Source organism: Rhea americana, unplaced genomic scaffold, assembly GCF_003343005.1.
Source record: "Rhea americana isolate MKP2758 unplaced genomic scaffold, rheAme1 scaffold_35, whole genome shotgun sequence".
Classification (NCBI taxonomy): Eukaryota; Metazoa; Chordata; class Aves; order Rheiformes; family Rheidae; genus Rhea; species Rhea americana.
Window position 1 is genome coordinate 4593971 of NW_028186479.1, and position 27891 is coordinate 4621861.

At 38.8% G+C, this 27891-nt stretch overlaps 2 protein-coding genes across 2 annotated transcripts in view; both read left to right on the forward strand.

Moving 5' to 3' along the window:
* LOC146592001 (collagen alpha-6(VI) chain-like) overlaps positions 1 to 16213 on the forward strand; it is a 40422-nt gene extending 24209 nt beyond the window's left edge. The window contains 17 exon segments of the mRNA XM_085311758.1: positions 138 to 182; positions 268 to 321; positions 1771 to 1833; positions 2238 to 2303; positions 4327 to 4380; positions 4937 to 4972; positions 6206 to 6268; positions 6568 to 6630; positions 7587 to 7649; positions 9451 to 9513; positions 10313 to 10363; positions 12449 to 12484; positions 13093 to 13155; positions 15099 to 15161; positions 15896 to 15931; positions 16036 to 16083; positions 16085 to 16213. Of these exon segments, the coding sequence (XP_085167884.1) occupies positions 138 to 182; positions 268 to 321; positions 1771 to 1833; positions 2238 to 2303; positions 4327 to 4380; positions 4937 to 4972; positions 6206 to 6268; positions 6568 to 6630; positions 7587 to 7649; positions 9451 to 9513; positions 10313 to 10363; positions 12449 to 12484; positions 13093 to 13155; positions 15099 to 15161; positions 15896 to 15931; positions 16036 to 16083; positions 16085 to 16213 (996 nt within the window).
* Positions 16214 to 16521: 308 nt separating this feature from the next.
* Positions 16522 to 27270, forward strand: LOC146592002 (collagen alpha-6(VI) chain-like). Its single transcript, XM_085311745.1, has 8 exons — positions 16522 to 16550; positions 16711 to 16722; positions 17013 to 17185; positions 17635 to 18128; positions 21735 to 21828; positions 23076 to 23747; positions 25154 to 25229; positions 27168 to 27270. The coding sequence occupies exons 1-8, from the start codon at positions 16522 to 16524 to the stop codon at positions 27268 to 27270; spliced, it is 1653 nt and encodes a 550-aa protein (XP_085167871.1).
* Positions 27271 to 27891: the final 621 nt, after the last annotated feature.

Consider the following 27891-nt stretch of genomic DNA (forward strand, 5'->3'; position numbering starts at 1 on the left):
TTTTTTTGTGTGTGTGTGTGTGCTCATGATCAAAAAACCACAGAAGGCAATGTAGATCCCATTCTTGGTGTACATTGTAAATATGCAGCAGCTGGTTGTGTGGAGAATAACCATTCATGTATATTTTATTATTTCAGGGTGACAAAGGCGATGATGGGATTGATGGAATTGGAGGAGCAGAGGTACATTATTTTGCTTCTTTTGCCTCTTGACCTCAAGGTTATTGAGTGATAGAAGTGAAGTAATGTACTACATTTTATCTTTAAGGGATTTCCTGGGATTCCTGGAGAAAAAGGAGAAAAGGGTGACATTGGCTATCCGGTAATGTCTTGTTATCTTTATTGGATTTGAGAACAATATTATGGCTATTTCATAAAACTGTCCCTGTGAGCAATGCATTTAATAAACTTTCAAGCACAAGGAGTAGCTCAATATCACCAAGTTATTAGCACATTTTTTGTTTGAACACACATCAGGAGAGTCATTATAAGACTTCCAGCATCTAAAGAGGAGAAAACTACTGATGAATAGCCAGGAAGTATTTTTTAAATAGAGTATATCCCCARAAAGAAGTTCTTCTGTAGGATGTCTCTATTTAGAAAATAAAGAAAAATCAAATCTGTATCCTATGGTACTGTAGATCAGCATTTTCACTTATTACCTTGAGCTCAAGTAGTTCCTCCATATGATTAATTTTTATTTGCCTAAAGATAGATACAATTCACCCTACCTGTGCCTTGTCCTGCAGTTTTCCTGTATGCTTCATATACACAAGACAGAAGTTTTGAAGTTTTTCATTATCTCTGTTTACCAAGATAACTTTTTTCATAAAGCATGAGGCAGCCCGTTTGCCTTCCCAGTTACCTTGTGGTCTGAAATCAGTGGTAACTTAAGACTTCAAAAGGCAATGAGAGACACTAGATTTTGGGAAGTTCAGTAGAGAGTTAGACAACTGATCCTCTATCTTTTGACTTACGAGGTGGTTGTTTCTAGGATGATGAAATGAAGCAAAATATCACCCTGGGAGACCCTTTGACATTTTGCCTTTTTCTATGTAATAAAAACAGTTGGTGGGAAACAACATGAAATCCAGGTGGATAGATGTGGTTTAACCTCTGCATTTCAATGCCTACTATTGGGGRTTGCAGGCTGGTTCGCAGCCAGCAGGTCTGTGCATGTATAGTTTGAATCCCAGCAGCAGTAGACTGGATACCAGTTTCAAATGCTTGTGGAAAACAGTATTCTGAGATAACTGATTGGTACCTATCTTGCTGCCAGAGGAAACTGGAGTCCAGCAGAAGCTGTCTCAACCTTTCTGCACCTTTGGGCACCCTTGCACGGGTGCCTGAGGAGGCAAAGAGCTGACTGTGCTGTCAGAAGACTCTGGTCATTCATAGGCAAGGCACTAGTGCGCTTAAAACAAAGAGCGTATGTTAGCCTATGCTCTTCAAASTATATTCTACAAAGTTCTTTGACATTTGGAATCATATTTGTTTCATTACAGTATTTTGAACTTAATTCTTTAGTTAAAAAGCCAATAAAATATGAAACAAAATGTAGAGCGCTGTGCTGTTTCCCCATTGCTACTTGTCCAAGATCTGCCCTCTTTTATAATTTTATTTATTTATTTATTTGGAATGGAAATGGGAAGAAACTGTGTGAAACCACTTAAAAATGAAGATTGGAAAGTTGGGACTGAGAACCATCTCTTGGCAATTCCTGCATGAAAGGATTGTTTCAGATTCTTACTGAGATATGTTCTTCTTTCAGGGCTTTCCAGGGCCAAGAGGACCACATGGTGATCGTGGCCAGAAGGGCTTTCGAGGAGATTTTGTAGGTGGTCTTCTAATGCAGCACTATTTTCTAGGAACAGACATCTTGTAGGTAGCCATGAGAATTTAGAAGTAGTCTCCTGTGCAACAGGACAAAAGAGAGATGTTCTTCCAGTGTGTTCACATCATGTTGCAGTGACTGTGGCATGTTTAATACATAGGCTTTTTATTAACCCTTCATATATGTAAATCTCTCTACTATTTTGCTAAAGAAACTTTAAAATATTTGGTATGAAAGCCTGATCTGTTCTCTCCAAACAGAACTCCTCCTAATGTTCATGGTAATCATATGCATTGTCTAAGGACTCACTTGTTTATTTAACATGTTAAATTATTTCAAGATATCAATAGGGTTGTGACTTTCTAACACAAAGCATTCTTACTGGGAATATTTCCATTTTTCAGGGTAACCCTGGACTGAACAATGATATAGCAGGAGAAAAAGGTTTTAAAGGAGAAATTGGGGAGCAGGTACGGATTTAGAAATATRTGATATTTCTATAAGGTATTTGTTTACCAGTTACACAATTCCCCCTGCTATCTACAATATTTTAAATACATCTATGTTAAGGGTATGGGAGCTAACTGTTTATCAGCTGTGATGCTAACAATGATCTGAAAGGTTTTTGATGAGAAATATCACTGAAGAGGAAAGAGTACCACTGTAAGTGGTCCGTAAGTGAATGACAAAAAGCTGATCTGATTCCAATATGCAAATCGTATAAATTTCCAATTTTAAGAAAGGAGGAATGTTAAGGATGTGATGGTATAGCCGCAGACTCTGGGACCACTTTCTGTCCCAGTTTGATGGATACCACCACTACTGCTCCTGTTTGCAGGTTTGGCTCAGATCCTCTGGCCGGATCTTGAGTCTTTCCATAATTTTTTACACAATCCCATAAGCCCCTTCAGATATCTGGTAGTAAGTATCAAACCATCCCACAAGTTCCCTCAAATATCCTACAATAGTCATTACACAGTTACAGAGTTTGGGCTGACCCTCCACAAGCTTTTGCCTGAGAACTTCCTTTAATGGCTCGTCTATCACTGATTAGGGAGTTGTGCTCTTTGTCATTACTCACTACTGTTTGCAGCTCTCTGGGTTCCATTTATCACTTTTCTTGTTATTTGCTCTTCATCTTTTACTGAATAGTCTTTAACCAAAATAATCAAATGTAGTAATGAATCAGAGGTTGTCGGAGACATGGTCCATAGGTTATTATTAAATCTTTCTAATTACTTTGTCACTGTCATTCTTAAAAGTTGCATTACACATACAGAGGATAAAAGAGCATTTTTCAGTATGATTTCTTGGCATAAACATCTGTTCAAAATGAGTAAAAAAGGCAGGAGAGACTGCAGTGAYGGGCTTGCTCTGTGCTGTGAAATATTAGAGCCAGCTCCAAATGAGCTGTACGAGAATCCACCCTGAGGTGTTAGGAATGGGCCTGTCTTCATGAGCATGTTATTGTCCATGCGAATTAGCTCTGTGGAGCTACGCTGACACCGTTCGCAGGTGTCCCAGATCTGGCCTTGCTCTAATTGTGCTGAAGGAGTGCAAGGTTGGGGGCGATCTGGCCTTGCAAGGGCAACAGGACCATAGCACTGAGTTGATGGTTAACATGTTTTACAATACTTGAAACCCTGGGCTTCRAAGCAACCCACCCTTCTAGGAGAGAGGGGAGTTCACATTCTCCTCATCTTCCCAGAAGCCACCCATGTCACACAGGTAGGTTTTTTAAGGATGGATTTTTAAGTGAATGGTTGGGTAGGGGAAGAAACAACAAGGAGAGCAAGGGAACCAGGCGCCTTCTTTCCCCACTGGAGCAGGTAGGATGATACCACCTGAGAGTGTTGGGCCCAGCCACCTCAACAGAAAAGCAACAGCACAACTTGTGCTTAGATCGAACTGAAGACAGGCTTTGTCATTGGCACGAGAGATGYGAGAGGGTGGCCTGGTGTAAGCCCCTTGCCGCTTTCATGGGGAGTGATGGCACTGACTGAGTCTTTTCTCCTGTGACACACGCTTACTTCTTGTGCGGTACTTTTCTGCAAGAGTACACCCTCACTAGCAATCTCTGTCATYATCCTCGTCGTTACGAGTGAGTGACGTGAGGTGCAGAGCAAGGAAGTGAATTGCCCACCATCAAAGAGCAAACCAGAAGGAAAGGCAGAAATGCGCCATCTCTCTAATCCCCAGCCCTGCGCACTTGCTGTGGGCCTGCAGAAGTCTTTCTGAGGAGAAGAAAAATGGTGTTTGCCAGTGCTTAAATAGTGCTGTAAGCCAGGYCAATTTAATGATACATAGCTGATTGCTTTTGAAGGTAGATGTCATTTACTGAAAGACTTCGACAGAAAATGTTGCCATGGGGAAGTCCCACTTGTAGTCAGCTTACAGATGTGCCATGCAAAAATGGATCTGAAAGCCTGTGAAAAYGTGAGAAGCTGCAATGATGCTAAACAAATTAAATYAAATTAAATTTTCCTTGCACAGGGTGAGAGAGGACAACAAGGCTCAGACGGCTTTCCAGGAGCAGCAGGCAGTATGGTAAGCTTCCTTAACCGAAGAAGCTTGTATACAGTGAAGAAAATGAAAAACTATTCATTATTTTGGGGGCTTGATTTAGTAGGCGAATGCCTTTTTGCATCTACCTTGCATGCACTTTTCGTAGCAACATTTAGTTTGGTGAATTGAGCGCACTAGCTGTTAAATAAAAATACATTTTCTTAAGCGACATCCAGAATTTAACTGGAGGCTAAAGCTGGAATCATGCCACAGACTGTCCTTAAAGTGATGTGTCAGCCAGTTAAGTCACAGCTCTGTGTTTCTTTTGGAAGCCTCAAAGGTGAAGTTGGAAGCCCTGTGTGAATACGTAACCCGCCTTGCTAGCTCTAGCCTCTATGTATTAATACATCACAGGCACCGACAAGAAAATAAATGGGACTTTGTAAGAAGCTAGGAGTATCTCACCTATATTTTATATTTGTTTAGCTTTCAGCCTGAAATGGTTTAATGATATAGTTGCAACAAGTTATCTACTCTTAAATAGTGCTCAGATGACACCTGGCTAAGCCTTACAGGCAAATTTTTTACCTTGTCTTAGGGACTACCAGGTCAAAGAGGACAACAAGGACCAGAGGTAAGAACTATTCTTGTCTTATGTCTACTATATGTCCAGCAAAGAAGCTTACTGATTTTCTAAAGAATTTTGAAAAAGAGAATTCAAAATAGCTGCAGTTCAAGAAATATTTTATTGTATTGACCAGGAGCCTGAGCCTATTCGCCTTTTTATGTAACTAGTGGTACTGACATACTTGATGCTCTCTCTGTGAATAAAGTAGGCACAACCGGTCTTGATGCTCTGGGAACAGCATCGTAGAAATCCAGACTGTTGCACTGTATTTTAATGCCATGTGAAGGATATTTCTAAATAAATTTTTTTATGTACTTTCAAGCTAGACGTCTGTGTAACAAATAAACAAAAATACTAAAAGATTTCATGAAATCCAACACCAACAAAGATGCTTCTCATTTACTGCTTCACTGTATTGACACCTTTGGTATAAAGTTAAACTCCTTGGATGCAGTGACATGTAAACTGATTTTCAAAAGTCTCCCCTCTGAATAATATAAGGTGGTGATACATTCTGCAGCTAAAGAAAACAAGCTTTACTTACAAATACTATTTGTGTTTCCTCCCTAAGCATTAGCATCAATATATAGCACTAGCATCCACGCGTCTGTGTGAAAACTCACAGAAGTGTGTAGGCGTGAGTTTGCTCTTTTGTACCAGTAGATGTGTGTGTATACGTATTATTTACACTAAACATCTGTAGCAGTATATTCCAACTATCGCATAGAGAAAACTGCAAATTTTGGCTATTTTTAACTTGCACATAGCTATTGTTAGATATATAAAATTACATTTCTCRTATTTGTCATTTTTTTCAGCAGTAGGCCTGTTAAAACAGAAGGCACTGCTTTGAGTGCTGAGCAAGTCATTCCTAAAAACTACACCATTAGACGATTTTTAGTTCCTTGCATATTGTCCGCATACAAGATTTTATTTCAAGTGCATTATTACTGCATGATTTTAGGAGTACTATGTATAATATAACTATATATAAATGTTTGTTGTTTTTGCTGCRTTGATTCACTCTGGGACTACAGTGTTCAATGTGTGAAAATCAGGTTGGATACACAGAATTTTTGGAAATTTTTGACATCCATAAATGCAAGAAAATATGCTTTCCACAGAAGGGAGAATTAAGGGGAAAAAAGTATTTTTAATAGAATAAATCCTAATATATTACTTTTTGTTTGGTCACATGAGAAAACTTTAACAAGTTAAAAACTTGTCTTTTCAAAACAGGGCAGTCGTGGACAGCCTGGTCAGGATGGCTTGCAAGGAAAACAAGGATACAGAGGACCTCAGGTGAACATTGTTGTTACGACTTCCAGTCACAGTATATTCTGAGGAAAGTCTTACTGTCACTTTGCCTAATGCAAATTTCCTCCATAGTGTCTTTATTCCCAGTTTGGGGTTCTGGTTGTATACACAAATGCCCCTGTAAAACAACAAAAGCATCAAAATATCACGGTAGTGAACTTTAACAGGTTATTTGATTTAGAGCACCTCTTAAATTTGAAACGCTGTGAATGAACAGGGTATTATTTCACACCATTAATTTATGTGTGTTAACTGGGCTTTCTTATGTTTAATGTGTTTTTTAGGGACAAAGGGGAATTCAAGGTCAGAAAGGAGAGAAAGGAAGACCAGGATATAAAGGTCCTCCAGTAAGTAATATACCAAAAACRTGTCATGTAGCTTAACTGTAAGGTACTGGGAATGTAATCACTCAGGGAGCTCAATATTAACGTTTTTCATTACGATATTTTTCTGAAGYGCCCTGAAGGTTTGTAGGTGGCCGGGTGAAAGGATAGTTGCTAGTGATTTTGTTCAGACATTTTGGTAAAGGACAGAGTAAAAGGACGTGTAGCAGTACTTAGCAGAACTGGCAAAAGAAAAGTTTGGCAGGRTTGAGACTAGCAAGTATGTTCTTTCCTAACCAAAGTAACCATGACCTGTGTCGTATCAGGGAGGGGAAAGCAACAGCCGAGTGTGCTGTTTTGCAACCAGGGAGCTAAGTYTTATTTCTTTGGCTGACTTATCCCTGCCAAATGTATGGAGGAAAGTATTTAACTGGTAAGATTGATTATTGTCATTCTGCAGYGAGGTGTTTTGGAGAGGAGATGCTAAAGGTTATGGCAAAGTTTGATTAAGCAGACTCTTGTTAAATCAAAATATCTAGATTAAATTCCTGGAAAAAATAGTGGCTAGGATATTATTTTCTGGACCATTTTCAGGACAGATTTTGTGAATATCCTTAATTTCTATTTGCAAGTAAAAGCATAGCACCTACAGTTTTCTTCTATTTAGTTTTTATCCTCCTCAGCCATTCTGTTMTACCATGGACTGCAGAGGAAACCCAGGAAGCTTCAGGTGGGGGCAGAAGCTGATCATATGGATTTATTGTTCTGTGTATTAACTGAAAGATCAACTTTTTCCTGAAACCCTGCTGRCTCCTACCCTTTGTGGGGCTGTCAGGAGGGGTAGGTAATGGTTATATAACCTACATAGATTGTGTCATCAGTCAGTTTCTATAAAAATGGAAGTCCAGCCTGGGAAAGAATCCATTTTCCCTGTTTTCTTAATGTATATCATAATGTTTGTCTCCTCCTATTTATTTCAGCAAGAACCAGGAGCTGTGGGTCCTGCAGGGAGTCCTGGGATTCCTGGGGAAACAGGAAATAAAGTAAGGTTCCCCTAGTTCAATTACTGGATTAATTTTGTTCATTTCCTCCCACCCCATCCCTTAATGTAGTAGATTTTAAAAATGCTTGCCTATTCTGTCCTTGATAAATCCTCCTTYGGAATTTGATCATTACTCTTTCCCAGGCAAAGGTCCTGGGGATGTCTGCAGGATCAGCCTCTTGACCTTGGTAGCAGTTATGTGTTGATGATTAAGAAAGCTTTATCATGTTTCTTATGAAGCATTTGAATTGCTTCATATCTTTGGTACTTAAATTCCTTCGRAAAAAAATAAGCAAACACAACCAGCACAGTAGGAATGTCAGTAATGGCTCTGGTCGCAGCTGCACAGAGCTCTTTATGAAGGTGTACTTTTTAGATCTAGACTTTCTCTTAGCTGAAAAGTCTGGAAGCAGTTAGTGCTTTCATGTTGCCCTTGGTAYTTGGCATTGCTCTAGAACAACACCAAATATTTTATTTTACTTTATTTTTACTCTCTTGTAATWTGTAGATAAGGATTTTGCTAGAAATCTGAATGATTTGCCGTATGTTTCATCAAAAGGATCATAACACATCATCCAAAAATGTGAAATCACTGTTCCTGTCAGGGTGTGATGCAGAAGTTCCAAGGCAGTAGACCTGCGAATGAAGTTTGTCTCGTCTATTCTGTGCTTAAACCTGTAGATGTAACTTTTACACTCTGGCTAGTTTGTTGATTCTGTAAAATGATAAGTTACTGCTATGAGCCTTGTAAGTTTGGTACCATTTTGCATGTTGAGCCATGTGAAATGACAATTCTTCCATTAGGAGCTCATAGTTGATGTTTACTTGATTTATTCTTCCTGAAAGAAATTGTAAGCTCTGTGCCAGATTAAAATAGTTATTAACAGCAAGGGGTGTACGGAGTGGGGGGTAAACTTTCACATAACGAAGATCAGAAGAAGTGATTCCAATAAAACCATTATAACACAGTTTCAGCGCTCACTTGTTACTCAGACTTTGTGGAATCATGATGCTGTGTAAGCTCAGACTCCAAAGGCAAAATGTCTAGAAAAAAGAGAAATAATATTTAGGATGAAAGTGTGAGATATTTTAAATGCTTGCTTTATGCATTGTAGGATGGGCAGGCCGTCCTAAAAATAAATAATTACAATTTTCATAGGTGTAGATATGAGTGTCTCTGTAATGATACACAAAARAGTTTTGGGCTGGATCACTTGGTCCAGCATTTGCATATCTAAAGACAAGATAAATACAAAATGGCTTTTAGCATAAAAGTTGTTACTTTAAGGTACTTCTTTTGCCTGCAGTCCTGGGGGCTGCTTAATCTGATTTCATAAATTATAAGAGAGCAACCTGAAAGTCATCAGCTGTTATACCTTCTTTCAGATCAGTGAAGTTCCTTCGAGTCTGTGGATGAGTGTGTGAGGGGCTGTAGTTGCTACAGCCACATAGGTATTCCCCAGGGTGAGGAAAGTGAATTGTGAGACTTTATGCAGACTTTCCGAAGCCAGTACTTTGGTTYCTTTTATATGATATCTAACCTTTTTTGTAAAGGGTTGTTGGATCTGATGCTAAAAACATTTTGTTCCTTGATTTGGAAATCGTATTCTCTTTGAATAATCTGGCTAGCTGCCTGTTTTTAGAGAGCAGAAGACGAACCTTATGTTATGTGTTCGATGCAGTATTTCAGTTTTCCCTTACAGCACTTCATTTTGAAATCCACAATGTGCCTTTAACCAAGCATTATTCAAATGAGTATGGGAATGTTTTACTCTTTTTTTTTTTTTTTTTTTATTAAATAGGGACGACCTGGTGATCCAGGACCAAAGGGAGAAAGAGGTCCATACGGTTTGCGTGGAAGACGGGTCTGTACTTCCATTTTCCTTATGCTGCTTGTTTTGGGGTACCCTAGATTTTCACACAGGAAGCCTGACCTGTGGTAAAAGGCATATAAATCAAAAAGAATTTTGGTTTGATGATCAATTAAGATCTGATAATAAGCGTAACCGTTTGAGAGAACATATATCATCAGAATTAGCAAATAAAGTGTGGTCAGGCACTTCAGGTTTTGGACCAGGGTTGTAATGGTGCTGTTTGTAAAGAGAACATAACCAGGAGCTTGACAGGTAATCAGTAATAATATAAAAACTTTCTTTTTGGGTTAGATTTTCCCAAAGATTTACTTTGAGGTGYGGTTAGAAACAGCGCAGTAGCATTTTCAGAGTAATCAATGATCTCAGGAAGCTTTTTTGCGAACTTGAGTTTCCTCTGTGTATAACACCCTCCCTTCCGCTAGACCGGGTCAGCTTTGAAGACAACGTCACGTGTTCCCTCTTCCCGTACCTTCCTGTCTTTGCAGCTTGGATCAGGACAAACATCCACCTTTGTGTTCGCTTTTAAGATCCTGCTTCCAGCAGACTGCAGCGATTTAGGTTCTCTCTGAACCGCTTCTGGAGCACTGYGCGCACACACGGGGGGTGCGAAGGAGTAGCAGACACCTTGCACCTCCCCAACACGTTGCAATCCCTTACGTTGCACCTTCTGTGGTCCGTAACTTTTGCACTCTAAGACGCTTGAACTAACACCCAGTCAGTAAACTAAGGTGCAGATAGACACAAAAAGAGTACAAATAGAAATATTTAAATAAAAATGGTCTCTTTACAGGGAGAAGATGGTGCTTTTGCATACGGCTTACCTGGGAGAAAAGGAGTAAAGGTAGGCCTTGAACAGGAACCCTAAGAAAATTGTTATTATTTTCACCATTATATTAGAAGCCATTTACAACAAGGGTGAAAGCTGGGGGAAATGCAGACAGCAGGGGTCCTTTGTAGACCCTTGAATTTAAACCCAAGCCATATCAAGTAGAACTCTAACCTTCTGCACAACTACTGATTTATATTTCTAATTATCACTCGTTGTGACTGAGATCCTCCTTCTGCCAGCTGCTCTGCTTAAACACATGCCTGAGCCCAAACACTGCGTTGCTGAAATCGGTACGGATTGTTGTGGGTTTTGTGTCCTTAAGCACCTTAGACTATAAGGTCCCAAGGCCAARAGCCATCATTTGGCATGTTGTTGAAGCTAGTTCATTCAGGTCCTAGAATGAATTTCTGGTAGTGGTTATAGGATCTGGGAGGCCTCAGTAGGTTTTAACGGGGCTTGATACTTTCAGAAGGAGGATTATATGATGTTTTGGCAGAAACGTCAGGCAAATCACATAGCAAGTTCCTCCTAGTTTTACATTTCTGTAATTTATGAGAGCTGGTAGCTGCAAAAGTTGTCTTTTATTCAGAATACGTCTAAAGGGATCGTTAAGCTCCTTTGGACAAACAGCTGAAACACAAGTAATGCTACTCAAAAAGTCTTTAACAAGGTCCTGATGAGAAGTGCACTGTTTGGCCTCAGTGATTTCCTTGGGAAGAGTCAGAGACTGCGGCGTTGATTGGTGAAAATGTGTGTGAGCTCTGTRTGGGAATGAGAAGACAAACTGGAGATGCTCATGCAACGCGCTGACAGAAGCATTAACAGCTTGACCCTGAGAAATAACATAATGGAGGAAGAGAGACTTTGGATCCAGCGCTGGCCAAATGAACCATGACTCTGTCTTTCATATTAAAAAAATAGAAACTGTTATCCTCTAAAAATAACTAACAGTGAATGAAGCCACCTGACCAGCCCATTTTCAATGTCTTTTCCTACAGAAGCATCCTACAGAACAACCAGCTAGGCCAAAAGCGTATTTTTATTTTTATTTTAAAATTAAATTAAATTAAATTAATTAATTAAATAATTTACTTATTATTTGTTAATTTAAATTATATATTTTATTAATTTACAGTTATTTACTGACTATAAATAACACAACCTTTTGCTAGGAGTAGTGCCGAAACCTGAAACCGGAGGATTTATTCCTGTACCATCTGCTAGTCCTRTACACTGATGGTACTTGATAAGATGCTGTTCCTTCAGTCTAAGAGTCACTCAGCATAGGRAAACTAGGGAACAACTGACACTGTCAATTCCCTTGTAACATTTTACACTTAGTTATTAGCTTTCAGTGTTTCTAGGATGTATCCGTGCTTATAGAAATTCTCATCTGAAGCAAGAGAAGTGCATTTCTGTGTTACTGAAGCAAATGTCAGAGGAAGTTGGGGACCAGTGAAGTGGCAGATCTTTGGCAGGAGGGGACAAACTCTGGGGTGGCAGCTGGGAGCCAGGAGAGGCATTGGCTCCAGGCTCCTTCAGGAGCCAGAACTCAGCAGAGCTGGGAGCTGGCGCTCACGCAGCGATGAGATGCTGCTCAGTGGCATATTGCTTCTCCGAGAAACATTACCTCCTGGCCACCGCTAAGTTCTCGTTAGTGCRTTTAATCTCTTGTTTGGGAATGAAAAATACAGCGTTACATATCACAGCAGTCAAGCTGCCGGCTCTTGTCCTATATTAGATTTACCAGAAACATACTTCAAGAGTTTTGATGTGCTAAGTTTGGTTCCCTTTAACTACAGTGCTTTGAAAATTTCACTTTTTCACAAGTTTCCATGACAAACTAAAACTTCAAGTAGATTTTTATCAGTAGTATTTTATATATATGTATATGTATGAGTATTATAGGTATGGTGTGTGTGTGTATATATATATATACACATATATATAAGTATACTTACGCATGGGTATTATATATATATAATACATATATTCGTACATATACACATCCGACTGCATATTTCTTTCAAATGACAATGGAAAATCAACACTGGTATGATACAGTGAATTTAATTTTCTCTAATCTCTATGTTGTAGGGATATCGAGGATTGCCTGGGGATTCTGGACTAAAGGTATCTTTTTTTTTTTTTTTCCTCAGTAGTTCTGAGGTTTTCACATGAGTTACCCTAAATAATCTGTGTTTTCCCACTTTGTGCTTTTGCCAGAAACTATTTGGTAATATTTTCTCCAATATTTTTACTTGCACAGTAATTAGGGTGTGATCCTGTTTCAGTTAAATTGTTTGGAAGGTTTGTTAAATGAATTGAGCTGCCAGCTCTTTAATGGTCTCTTGGGAAATCAATGTGTGGTCTGGTAAACAGGCAGATAAATCACATTTTAGAGGCAGTGCACTTCTGCTAGGGTATTATATATAGAGAATACACTGCCATCAACATCATGGTTTTGGCAGACTAGAGAGAAAAGTGCTTTCACAAGTGATGCTGTAAGTTTTCTATTATCTTACGATGCCTCATTAAAGTAATGGCTGCATCTCAGTTCCTGTTTCCCTGGTAGGTGTACTTCTTTCTTTTGTATGAGCCAATGTCTAATCTTTTGTCTGCATAGCCTTTCATATGCATTCATTTCAGTAGGAAAATACTGTCATAATGTCTTAAGAAGTCCCTTTTTTATCAGAAGAACCTGTTTTTATATTTTAATTCTTTTCCCCCCAAATAACTAGGGTGAAGCTGGGAACAARGGAATTAAAGGGGCACACGGACCAAAAGGATATAGAGGAAGAATGGCAAGTACCTTATCATAGGTCATTCTTCTATGGATTGTTTTGGTTTTAATGGAGTCCTTTCTGATTGCACGCTTGTATTGATTTTAAATGTTATGTCTTTGATTTTCAAAGGCTGCTAATCTTGCCCCTACTCTCTGCCTGTGTATGTTGCACTAATCAGAAGCAATAACCACTTATGAATGTCCTACCTACTATTCCACATCGCCTTTCTTTTGTGTCTTTTAGATAAAAAGCTACATTAGAAGAAATTTGCTGTTTTAAGAGAGTTGTAAGGRTCCGCATTTATTCCCCATTTAATTTTGTTGTCCTAATTTCCCCAGGTTCTTGTGTGTKTCTTCCTTTTTTTTCTCCAAGTTTCCATGACTCTATATTAACATGAGATCTCCTCTGCTGCGACAGGGAGCAGTGAGGGCCYGCTGCTTCCCATGGGAAGGAGAGCCAGGAGCTGAGGGTGGCAACAAGCCAGGCAGGGCAGTGCCCTCACCGAGAGGAGCTGGTCCCACCACCCCAGCAAGGGAGCAGGGCAGGCTGGTGGGCAACCAGGGGCAACTTCCAGCCCTGGGCTTTGGTCACCTCCCTGTGGATGGAGCTGGTCTGAAGCTGGGGCAGTTGGCCCACAGGTTGGGGGCTGGATCAGGTCTGGATACCCACGTGGCAACACGGTCTGATGCAGCCCCAGGATGGCTGGGCAAAGCTGTGGTGACAGGGCTGGGCCAAGTAGGCGGTCTGCGGATCGGAGTCGGGATCTGCCGTGGCCAGGCGGAGGCCACGATGTGGTGGGGCTGCCTGGGAGCCTCTCCCCGTGGTGCCAGCAGGAAGGGTGGCAGCACCCAGCTGTGATGGCTCGGAGCTGGCCCTGAGCCCCGGCACCAAACCCCTTGTGGGGGGTGTGCTAAGGGTCCTGCCGTGCTGTCAGACGGGCTTTCTGGTGGGTCTTGTCAGTTCTGCGATGAGCGGCAAAAATACCACATGCCACCCTGTGAGAAAACCTTAAAATTATCTTGTGGTATGGCCTCGGGTAGATGGGATTTTGCCTCCAGATGTTACTTGGAGCTTTAACCCTGCCTGTATATATACATACATACATACATACATACATACATATATATATATATAAAATGGATACCTATATGTTGATCTTTTTGGTTAAGAGGTCTTTTACGCATTTATTTTTAAATACCTTCCGAAACAGAAATGTGTGGTCTACAGCACTCACTCAGAACATGGGCAAATCGSTGTTTCTCTCTTCTAACACTTTTTGCTTGAGGGCTTGGACTCAACTAGCATCTTAACTAGCATCAGTGAATCTGTCAATCGCAAGTGTGCCGTGACAAAAGCAGGCAGGGCAAGCGTTGCTGGTGGTGTCGGGCCAGTGGGGCCACAACAGGAAAAAGGAGCTTCACAGTAAGGAGCGACTTGAATTAACTCATTGCTTGTCCAAAATCCTGCTTCCCACCTCTCACCCTTCCTTTCTGCTCTATATCTTGTCTCAGCTTTTTCTGAGTGTTACTGTGAGCTGACTTTGCTCATCAAAAGAGCAGAACACTAACCCCACCAAGATAAATCAGAAATTAAACAAGACCATTGCCACCGAAAGCAAARATAGGCAGGTACTATTTTTATTTTGAGGATTGTGTTTCTAAATGGGCTTTGAACTGACTGAATGAGTAACATGCTTGACAAAAATGAGCTGAAATATTAGAAGAAAATTGGTGGTATGGCRCTATCCAGGTAGTTTTTCTCTTTTAAAAATGAAAATGGTATCATGCCAGATGCTCCTCTTTTCTAATTCTCACTTACACACAAGACTATGGAACTTAAGCATTTAGTAAGTAAATGAAAAGAGAAGGATGTYAGTTCATTTCCATTAGAAAATGTAAATTTTGTGTCTGCTGTTAATGTTATTTGAATRCCATGTATGTAACATATGCCAATATTTGTAGGGGAATTCAGGTCCTCCAGGACTGATAGGCAGTCCAGGAGACMGGGGATCTCCGGGACGCAGGGTAAGACCTAGACTCTTTATACTTTGCATGTCCTTTAAAATACATTCTTTTATATTCATTTATATCAAGTTTGCCTTTTTTGGAGTTTTTGGAGTCATTTCTGTCAAATAAGCACAATAATGAAGAGCTCATCTTTCTTGCTTTGTAAACTCCGCAATRCGAAAGTGAAACAAAGCAGAAACTTACTTTTGGCCCTAGACTGAACAGATGTGACTTTGACCACAACAATTACATAGATTTCTTGATAGAAATGTCRTTACTCTAGCCACCTTGTAGAAATGAGTTTTACACTAAAAGTACCCTTCCCAGTCAAAAATGGGAAAAAATGGTTTGTAAAAAATTATCAGACATGTAATGACGTGCTGTGAATAGCTTATACCTTCAAAATAAGATCATAATTGTAATTAGCTACAACAACCATATACAAAAATTCTTCAAAACATTGGAAATCCAGAATTGCGAAATTGGTCTTTTCTCACCCTGCCTGAAATAAAAACATATACAGATAACAGGTAGCAGAAACCTCCTGTTCTGCAGTAAAGGCTTTCAATAATTCCAAGTCCTGGTACATATTATATAAAAAATACAAAATGTGTAATGCAGTTAGCTACTGCTCGATATAATTGTCTAATTCTGTGAATTCTTCCTTCCTGTAATTGGAAAAATAGCTTAAGCAATTAGATGAGATGAAGATAAGGTATTCTTATAACTTGTTTTTTTTTTCCTATTTTTAGGGGAGTAAAGGATTGACGGGGAAAACCTTATATTCTGTATGTATTCTCTAGCACACTCTATGTTGCAGACTTGCACAATGCACCATTCCTATTCACAATAATTTGCTTATTTATGTCTTTATTTTGTTCTTGTGCTGCAGCCRTGTGAACTCATTGACTACATTCGCAGACACAGCCGTAAGCATTTAATCTTGTTTTGATATTGCAAGCCTCACAGTCAGCACTTACTTCCTACCCTGTCATATTAATATCTTATTAGTTCTGTTTTCACCATTCCTTGGTGTTTTTGGTCTTAGCAGGCAGATCCTTGAAAAATAATGTTAGGRTTTGGTATGCAAAAAWWWTWRKTTTTTTTTTTWAATTCAGGATAATTCCTTTTCTCAAAGCTACTGTAATAACATTTGTTAGAATATAACCACAAAATAATTTTGTTAGATTTTTTTTCCTATTCTCTCTAGCCTAGTGCCAATGCCAAATGGTGGGAGTTTTCACAACTAATGTTATTGTTATATCTCTGAATTCTGGTGGAAACCTTGTGAAAATGTTCGGTCTAGAGTGGGGCCAAGTCCTGCTTGTCCTTTATATTCCATTCTCCAGTAAAACCTCAAAGAGTTTTGAAGGTGTACATGCGGTATAAGACAAAAATGCATGCACCGTAAGTCACTGGAAGTCCTAAGGTCTTTAGAACTGGGGGAAACTGAATTCAGTGCAAGGTCCACCAGTGGCTTCAGGGACACCAGCCTCTCACCTTCTATTTTTAAACCTATTCAYATGCAAAATTTTTCGATTAAACTTCCTTTTTTTTTCTTTCTTAGGTTGCTGGGATGGTAAGTACTACTTATTCCTATGTTGTTATTAGTGAGTAGATGGGATGGGGGTGTTCATCTGTAAAACTGACGTAGCAGAGACCTCACGAACTGTGAAACACTTTGGCTTTGTGGATTTAGGCTCTACTCAAGCAACCGTGCTTACTTAATTCATCTGATTCTGAGATGCTTGTTCACTTCACAGGGGTTAAATACTCTGTTGAGAGAATGATGTGGTAATAATAACATCAAATCAGTAGCACCTGAGCAGCACTGCAGTACTACATGTTGGCCCATGTTGTGCCCAACAGGAGCTTTAAGAGGGAGTGTTGTATGCGGGTGATACAGGACACCGGTATGCAAGCTGATGCAGGTGGTCGCAAGCTTGCTCTGAGCACATCAGCATGGGTTCAGCCTCCGCAGATGTGCCCAGTCAGGGGCCCTGGACTGCAGCTGACTCACATCCTGCTGGCTCGGGGTGCAGGTACAGGCAGCACTAGTCGGACTTCAAACAAAACTGAAGATCATGTTCTGCTCCTGGCACTGTTCCTGTGCTGCTTGGGTGATGCTGAAAAAGCCACTCCACTCTCTCTGCTGCACCTTACTCTGTCTTAAAAACAGGGCCAACATAGTCTAGCACTGTTTTACAAACATCTTTGTAAAACCRCTTCATAAGAACAGGGAACTCATATTTTTCTATACCTACCTTCAGTATCATCTTGGACAGACTTTTATCTGCCCCCCTCTTTTCTTTGTGCACCCATGAGGCGCAAGATGTTGTTTGGCATTATGTCACTTTATATATACCTTTTATATACTGCTCTCTATATCTGAGATGCAGATATATCTTTTATATATTGYTCTCCATATCTGAGATCTAAGGGAAATAAATAAATAATTGACCTTTTATTTATTTATTTATTTATTTTCTAGGAAAAATCAGATGCCCATTACATCCAACAGATCTGGTGTTTGCCTTAGACACCTCTAGGACTGTCACCCCTGAGATGTTTGAACAAATGAGAGAGATTATGATAGCAATACTGAATCGTGCCAAAATCAGAGACAGCGACTGCCCAGTGGGAGCCAGAGTTGCTGTCATTTCCTACAACTCGGTTGCCCACCACCTGATCCGCTTCTCAGAGTTTCGCAACAAGAATAAGCTTCTCGATGCACTAAAAAGTATTCGTTATGAGAGCTCTTCAAGTGAACGGGATATTGGCAATGCGATGACGTTCGTTGCCAGGAATGTTTTCAAGAGAACTATCCAAGGTCCTAATGTGAGAAAAATAGCTGTGGTTTTTAGCCATGGGCCAAGTGAAAATGCAGCTTCTGTTAAACAAGCTGTCCTGGAGATGAGTGCGATGGAAGTCGTTCCAGTAGTTTTTGCTTTTCAAGACACACCCTCTGTCTCTCAAGCTTTCCTGGTAAGAAATTTTCTAAACTTTTCTTCTTTATGCTCAGTAGAATTAGTTTAAAACAAGAAAGTTTAAACATATTAGGTTACACTTAACAGTGTTATGTGTGAGATAAGCATAGTGACTCATCTGTATTAAACTTTCATTCCAAATTCTGCAAACTGCCCTCTGTCAGTTAATCTTCAGTGATGCTAATGAAAGGTGTGCAAATACTGGAGATTTGGTAAGCATATCTTAGCAGACCACAGCAAAGATAACATGTGTGGACAATAAAAGTTMCATGGGTAACTTTATAAATGGAGGGAGGGGATATTTCTTGCCCAGTAACCTACCTATTGCAGCATGTCTTACAATTCTAATGTGCTGGGACTATTCCCATCTGGCTATAGGCCTCAAAGGCAGACCGTGGAACAGGAGGCCGTCTTTTCCTCAGCTTTCAGTAGATGGTTCATTCTACAGTAAAACCTGTTTAGTAAAAATAACCTCAGGGCAACCAGTAAGTTTTATACAGTAACTGGCTACACTGACCAGGTGCAAAATCCGCATGTTATTCCCAAGCAAAGAAGCTACCAAAAGAAGCTGGAACTGTGCAAAAGGCTTCTGATACAAAATACAGAGTTACAAAACCCTCTTGTTCTCCATATGAAGATCTCTACAATTTTAATTTATATGAAATACATGGAGCAATGAATAGAAAGAGAAAATTTTAAAAACAAAAATGATATTGCATAATTTATGTAAAACATCACTAGTGTCTGATGCTGGCATATTTTGATACTCAGTTTTCTCAAGAGCTAACCACAAGAATAGTTAAAATACTAGGACCGTTCTGTGTCACACACAACAAGGACAACTTTTCCTGTTGTCTGGACTTCATAAGTTAACTTTTGGGAGGATAAAAAAGTAGTATTTTGGCACTGGAGGTTTCTGACAATTCTTCCAGTGCACTTGGAACATGCTCATACCTCCTCCTTTGGCCCTGTTACTAGATATAAACAATCTTAATAAAGATAAGAAAAAGCATTAGTAAAGCACTCCCACTTTCAACGCTGAGGATGCTAGATATTAGACACTGAAACATCTCTGATTAAAAAACAAACCTTGGCTTCTAGCCAATGGGACTTGAAAGCTTTTACTGAGATTTCTTTTCATCATCCTTTCAGAGTGTACTTTCTTAAAAATGAATAAAATGTGAGTACACAGAGTAATAGAGGAGCATGGTCATTTCTCCCARGGACTCGGAGCTCTACCTTCCTGGCAAAGTATTTCAGAAGCACTCTGCTCTTGACAGCAGCAAAAGGCTCATCTGCTGGAATTCATTTTTCTATGAAATAAGAGTTATGCTATTAAGGTAGATGGCTCTTATCATGATGACATTAAAATCATCCAACCAACAAACTTCCTCTTGAAAAGTATGAGGTGAATTAAGGGTGCTCATAGAGCAGTTAATTAAGATTCAAAGCCTATTCTGAGGTGATTTCTGCTTTTGTCTTTTATATTTAAAAAAAATAAAGCTCAGAATTATTAGTAGGCATGTTCCCTTTAATAGGGCTTTTGTACAAGTACTGCAAGAACACTTTCTCCTCTAAAGTGGGTTGGTGCATACTGAAAACTCACTAAAGTATGCATTAATTTTTGTTATTTGGCTGTCTAGTTTCTGAAAGCATATTATTCTGCGGACACTTTCTGTAAAGAAGAAATGTCAGAAGTGATTTCATAACTGAGTTTTTTTTCATAACCGATAATTTCATTTAATGCTGCCAAATGGCCCTGCAGGAAAAATGTGATTTATGTATTAAAAATTTCCTAAGAAATCATATGATTTCATTTTAGATAGAAAGACTCCAAGTCAATGACATGTACTTGGCATTAAAAAATCTATTGAAGCAGGATGTTTTTCTATGGAAGCATGAAAAAAAGAATATGCAGTGACAATAACTTTGGGTTTAGGAGTAAATTAGTTTTCTGTCTAGTAAGGAATAAAAGAAAGGTTACACAAAAAAGGAATCATGAGTGGGACATGAAAGATTTTTTTTAGTTTTCTGTCTAGTGAGGAATAAAAGAAAGGTTACACAAAGAAGGAATCATGAGTGGGACGTGAAAGATTTTTACATTAAGTTTATGGAGTTATTGATTTAGGTTTTGTTAATGTAGGCTGAAAATATAAATAATAACTGATCTTGCAGAAATTATAACGCTGCCACATAGGAAGGACTTCGAGAATTTGAAGGAGCTGTTTCTTCCCTTTCTTCCCTACTTTACAAAGTAGAACAGTTAGTTTTTAAATTTAGGTTTTGTTTCTCTAATACGCAGTTGAAACTCATGGTGTAATGCCCAAGATTATTTTAGCCTATTATTTTTGATTCTGACTTGAATAATTAAATACTTGTGTCTGGGACAAAGACTCCTACATCATGCATCGTGTAAGTAAGAGACTATATTAGGTGCAGTGGCAATTTGTGTGAAACCCCCAAAGGGAGACTAACTGTGTTTCTCAGTTGGACTGACTGACTTTTAGTCCCATCGCTGTGGTTTCTATTGCAGCTGAGTTTTCTGGAAAGGAAAAACTTGCTTTTCTTCAAATATTATGCTGAACTCAGAGATTTACAGATGTGAGACTGAARCCTACAGAATATTTCTGGTTTTGTGCAAATGTCTTGCTCACAAGAACAAGCCCAGCAGGATCTGACCTGCCACTTTTTTCAGATTTACTGCGCATAGCTTCATGTGTATGCTGGACTTCATTGGCAGACTTCATGACAGTTTATTCACACTTTAGTAATATATATAAATGTATGGAAGCAATGTGTATATATAAAGGTATATATCTAAACATATGTGTGGACATTTATGAAATATGTAAATTTTTTCTCACTTTTCTCATGATTTTTTTTGTGTCATTGGTAGCTTTTTGATTTTCTTTTTAGGAAGAAACAACTATTAGAATCCAAGTGTTGAAGCAATGTTTTAGAACGGGACAAAAAATCTGATATCACAGACTCTTAGTAGTGTTTCAGATAAGTCCCAATTTTGTAAGGCTTCTCTGTATTTTAAAGGCATAGCCATCAGTTCAGATTKCTTAGCTGGCCTATACTTTTGATATTTTTTTTTTAACTTGAATCTATTGCCAGAAATTTTGACTGTGTTACAATATTTTCTGTATGACAATCTTTGTCTCACACATTTTTCCACACTTTGAGAATGCAGAATTTCCATTGGGCTCTGTCAGCTGAGGACCTAACATACACACAGATGGATCTGAAGTCTTCTGCTAGTTTCAAAACAAGGGAATTTGCAGGAACCCTGGCACTTTGTGCTGAGAAAATCATACAAAATTGCTTTTGATTATATTTAACTCAGATAGGACTTCTGGTTTTGTACATGTATATTAACACTAGAAAAATGATTTTTATCTCATTTTAAGTCATAGTTAGGAATAAGTCCATAGAAAATTACCAGAACTGGGATATACGCTAACTGTCGATGGTGCATACCTCCCTAAATGGAGCTTCTGGACCAATTTTGTGCACTAAACTTATGTTTCATCAGCAGTTAGAAGTCATGGAGTATGTACTCTAGCTGTACTGACCTGACATCTTTATTTTTTGTTTCTAGAAGGATGATTCTGGCTTGTTTCAGGTGCTAAATGTTCGTGGTCGGTCTTATAACGAAACGTTACAAAGCTTTCATCTTTGCACTCTGTGCTATGGTAAGGCCTATATAATATTTTAAATTCTCAATAAAGCAGATATATAGTATTATTTAGAGTTCCTTGGTGAAGAGCAGTGAGATAAGAGAGAAGGCTGAGGTTTTCCTCTGATTCTGCAAAACCCTAAAACAATTAATTGTTCTTGGTTCTTACTGGTGTGTTGAATTCCCTGGATGGAGTGCGTTTCCTATGAATACTGCAGTTCATCATTATGTACAAGCAACTTATCATCTGYATTATCACAGCTGCCAAATCCATTTCGAGGGAATAGGACCTTCTACCTAGGATGAACATCTGCTTTTCCATCCACATAATTTGAATCCTTGTCTGATGAGAATGCCTTCTTGAAAAAAAWTATTTTAATAGTATCCTAAAAGCAATGTTGGTTAAGTATAACAGAGCAAGATTACCAATTACCTTCAGTTTTAACACTGTGCATTAGAAAGATGACTAGTCTTTAAGAAGCTGTAGCAGTGGTAATCAGTGCTGTCTTCTGTGAAACAAATAATCTTCCCAGACTGGTAAGGAAAGGTGCTAGGGCTAGTGCCTACATCTATCTTACCATCCTTTTCTCCATTCTTCTTAGGATGATTCTTTATGGTCTTTTCATCAGTATGTAAGGCTGAAGAGATCTGGTTTCCTAAAAAAAAAAAAAACTCTCAGCAGTTATATTCATGATAATTACAATATCTAATTAAATAGCCRGTGAAATACATTATGACAAGTTCAGAATGTATGATGAAAGATAAAAAGCTGCTGCAGTTGTTGTGTGTAGTGATCTCTGTCATAACAAAGAATTTAAGGCCTTTATCAAGTACCCAATGAAGTAAACAGGACAGGTTTTATTTTTTAGTGGTGTAATGGGAARCAAGGACTTAATTTCATGTTTTTCTTCTAGATCTTGCTTTATTTTTATACTTATCCAAAAAATAAACAATTATAATGTAATTAACTTTAATCCTGTGACTTGTTTTGGATCTTTATTTGAGTAACATGGTTTATCCTTTGTGATTTCAATGGGAAACAGAGTGYCAATTGTCTTGCAGAACCTAGGGCATAGTTCTATGTTTTGAGTTAGCCTTTTTTTTCTACATCACTTAGAAAACTTTCTAAGAGTTTTCTTTTTTTCTTTTTCTGTTTTTTTTATTTAGCTATTCTGACGCTTCATATCTATAACCACATTCATTGTTACAGCTTTACTTTCAGAATTGTCAAAAAAAGCTAACTAATTTTACATTCTTTTGCAGACAAATGTAACCCAGGTGCTTATTGTGAACGTCCCAGGCGCCGTTTACCAAGGGCATATGTGGATGCTGCATTTGTTTTAGACAGCTCACAGAAAATGAGTGGTGCTGAATTTGATGAAGTCAAAGACTTCATAAGCAAAGCAATCACTACATTCAACATTTCCTCTGATCCCAAGACCTCCACTGTAGGGGATAGAATAGCCGTGGTGAGCCATACACTACCAGATTTCAAACCAGGTACAGCGAGAAAGCCCATAAAGAAAGAATTTGACTTGATTACCTACGGCAGTGGAGAGCAAATAAGAAAATATCTTAAAGAATCTCTTCAACAGCGGAATGGAGAGGCTGCTGTAGGCTATGCCATAAAATGGACAATTGCTAATGTTTTCTCAGGAGTTCCCAATCCAAGACAGCTCAAGGTCATCATCATTGTGTCTGCTGGAAAAACAAGTCAATGGGACAGGGAAACACTAAAGAGAGCTTCCTTGGAAGCTAAGTGCCAAGGTTATGCACTACTCACCATTTCCCTAGGAAAGTCCTTTGACAGAAATGAGCTGGAAGAGCTCGCAAGCACTCCTCTGGAACAGCACCTGGTTCAGCTTGGCAGAATCCACAAGCCAGCACTTGACTACGTAATGAGGTTCTTGAAGCCATTCATATATTTCCTCAGGAGTAAGTCATTACATCATAGGTGGTTTTTTTTTGTTTTCCTGTGACATTTCAGTGTTCCACAAAAGCACTGGATGGATGAGATTGGATGTGTACTCATGGATGTGTGCGATTACCCATGAGTGTCCTCATGGGAGTTACTCCCCATTCTCCTTTACCAGAGGTCTTCAACCTTGTTCTTTGCATAAAACTAGAGATTATATCCTTGCTGCTTCATTCCATGAGTCTTTAGTTTGACAACAGGTATCTAGGAGGCCTGTTTGCTGTCTGTTTCACAGAGAGTTTTAAGGAGGAACAACTAATGCAATGGAATCGACTTTGATACTGAAATAAGCCCTACTGAAATTGTCTTTGCCACACAGCACAGCTGCCTGTCTCAGGCACCCTCAGGAACCCTGTCCTTTGTCTAAAAATATCCCTGATTTTGAGACATAAATATATGGCTATAAATATGTTCTTTTCAAAAGCACAGACACCACTAACTTTCTCGTGCAGAGAACACTAGCTGTCAGACAGAATTTGTCATTGTCTTTAGATCTTAACATCACTGAAATATCTGTGGCTTCTAACAGGATACAAAATCCTCAGTGCAGTTCTTTGAGTAACTTCGTCCTGGGCACATTATATATTCAGAAAGGAAAACATAAAGGGGAAAATCAGCCATCATCAGAGTTGTTTAAATACATGCCATRGGAGAATGCAAATGGGAACTGAAGTCAGTATTCAGTCTGTAATGTGTATGTGGAAATCCTGCTACACTGCTAGGAGTTAGAGGAGAGAACTGGCTGTCAGGATAAATGCTCTCTGCCTTACTGGAAAACTGGAGTGGAATATTGAGAAGTGCCCAGCTCCCACTAAAGATCAATTTCAGCTGGTCTTCAGTGGGATCTTGGCACTTCTGCCTCATYATTCGCCCTTGGAAATCCCAGACCTGGATTTTTTGCTTGTATAAAAATAAAAAAAATCTGTAATGAAAATGAGAGCAGATAATGATTGCCTCTACAAAGTGAGTGATTGTAACTCTACAAAGCAAGTTACATTGTGAAAGTAGACCATGTAAAAAGACACCTGACATCATTATAATTTTTATAGACTTCGTTAGTGGTTTTTAGATAAGCAGTCAGATAACTTCCTAAGGAAATACATAAACAAGTCCTCATATTCACTTAAGTTTAAGTATATTCAGGTCCTTCATTTTTGCATTCAAGTGGATTGCACTTTTTCTATTGATGAGTGAAGAATCAAACCTCCATGGCATTCATCTTACTATATGCAGTGTTTGTGATATGTGTATAAAATTAATGAAGTCACCTGAGTTGCAATTATGCTTGGATATCAGGCAAGGCTTGATTGCCAAAATCTTCTAAATCCCACAACACTAATGAATTTTCTTATCATCTTCTGAACAGGTGACCTCAATAGCTACCCACCAGAAGAACTCAAAGCAAAGTGCAGCAGTCTCAGCTTTCAGAGTGAACGATATATGTAAGTCTGTTACATAATTGTTTGACTATCTGGGGAATTAATGGTGAACAAGATAATAATTTTGAAGCATTCTCCTTGTTGGGTGTTTTCAACAAGATTTTTTTGTTTAATTGGTAGAAATTTGTTTAAAAGACAAAGAGTAGAACTGGMGCATAATAGATATTAAAAATGGACAGCCTAACACTTTGTATTTTAAGATAAGTCTAATTTTTTTTAGATGATACAGAAATATATATCCTTTATATTATTCTTGTGTTTTAAACATAACTTTGTAGTCACCCAAAATTGTATATCATGCACGTYTGAAAATTTCCAAGGGCCATATTATGTTTCAAAATAAAATTTCCACTTTTTTATTACATGAAGACTTAAATGTGATGAGAAAGAAGAAATAAACCTGAGGAAGTCAGTCACTGGTGGCAGTCACTTTTGTGGTTCCTCCTGCCAAAGTTATCAGTTGGTTTGAACACTAGATCAAAGCACAAGGCTCATTTTTCACTGCTAGTTTCCGGGCAGGGAGTCACTGGGGAACTGCCCAGCAGGACACGCACCAGGGCAGGGCTGCGCGAGGACTGTGAGGCCTGTTTTCACCCATCTGAGACCTGTGTTTGGGTCATCAAGGGGAGCACTTCCAGGCCATTATCTCCAGGGCTCCTTGAGGCTGTGTTTCCTAAAGGGTAGTGAAGAGGAACCTTGAAGTTTCTCAGGTTTTCCTGGCTTGTACTACTGTATAGACCATAATATACTCTGTTAGGCAGGCAGGCACAATGTCAGCTTGAATCTACTTGTTATGGCAGCCTTAGCATGATCCTAGAGCAGAATTTGAAATCTCATATGAGAAAAAATGGTGTATTAGTGAGCAAAACCAAAGCTTTTGACATTCATTACTTCTGCTCTTGGAATGCTGTAATCTGAAGATAACAAGAACTGCAGGGTAYGTAGGAAGGATGTTGCAATAGTCTTGTTGCTTTGGTAACATCTTCCAAAATCTTTTTCTAATTCTCTGGATGATAATATCACAGAATAAGAATTTAAAAATATTAAAACAAAATGCTGAGATTAAAAATAGGAATTCATGTAGTTAGTCTACTATACAAATGAGTTTTAATGTTTCTTCTGATACAGTGACTACTGATTTTTGGATGTAAGAGCAAACTGCAATTCAATGAATGCATGAAAAATTTTTTTTTTTGACATTAGGAGCTATATTGGAAATATTTATTTACGAAAACCTTTGTTTAAGTTTAAGTAATATATGGCAAATGGACAAATATGAAGAACACTCCATGAGCCAGAGAGGAGCAGGAAGCAAGGCAACCAAAAGGAGATTGCGTTTTGAAACATCATCTCTTGTTTGTAACTGCCCTGTTGTCAGTTTTCTGTAGCAGAAGTTCAAACATAAATTGCCTTGAATCATGGCTGATAGTAGCAGTCTCACTGAGTTGTAACAATTAATGTGGTTTTTTCATTCCCACTGAAGCTTGATGTATTTTCTTGAGAGCAGTGTACATTCTCTTACGCTTTTCTGCACAAGTACGAAGCAGAGGCATTTCTAAACTTCACTCACGTTTTCATTATACATAAATCATTTTTGAAACTTATTTTTTTCAAGAGAAGTGACTACAGGCAGAACATTGTTCAGATGCTAAAAAAAAAAAAATTATGTTGTCCTTCTTCTGTGTGTTAGGAGGTTGCGGTTCTCTTCAATGGTATCTTCTGAGGRGGGAAAACTCCAGTTTTCCCCAGTATTTATTCTTTTTTTCAGCATAATACATTGTAATTTCAGCCTATTCATGTTTCTTTTATGATTAGGCCTTCCACTCTGCCAACAGGCTGTGAGCAATTTTCTTAAGGAAGTCAGATCTTTTGTTTTAGAAGGAGCTGCCTGTGAAAGTTTTATCATATCATGTCCTGATTGTGTCCTGCTTTTGTCCCTAGYTTTGAAAAAGAAGAGAAGGCAGCCGTGGAGGCTATTCCATACACTCGTCAACAGTACCCAAGAGGAATGTTGCAGGCTGATAGAAAAAATACTCCTTCATAAACAAGAGCTCCCGCTAAGAAGAAACAAAAYTGGGGTAACTAGAATTTGAAGGCACCGTTTTCAGAAATGGGCTGAATGAAAATGAGGACTGTGGGTGAATGTGGCATATATGTTTGATAGAAAAGRGCAAGAAGGGAAGGCAGTAATACCATTTCATCAACCAGCCATGGGTCATCCTAAGTCAGCCTTACAATGGCAAGTAGAAAAAGGGAGCTCTCTTTTTCCACCCTTGCCCCTGYTTCAGGCTGATCTTTTCATTGCATTTCTCCTTCTCTATTTACAGATGAATGATTCTCATAAACCTCTGTCCATTTTCTGGCAAAAGCATCTCTAAAATGAGTGGAAAGCCRCTGCCTTCTCCGCTTGCACGTCCTCTCTTCCCAGCCTGCACTTAGTTCCTCTTGGTATTCTGAGTTCCACACTCCCCGCCACTTCTTGGCGTGAAGTGAAGACAAACAGAGCTTCAGAGTAGACATTAGATTAGACAGAAGGTTCTTAGCTAACAGGAGCAGACCTTGTTGTGGAGAAAGTCCTGGAAATCATTCTTAATTTTCTTTTTAATTGAGTTTCTTCAGGATAGGGGTTTAGGGTTTTTGCTATGAGACAGATGTGCCAGATGTG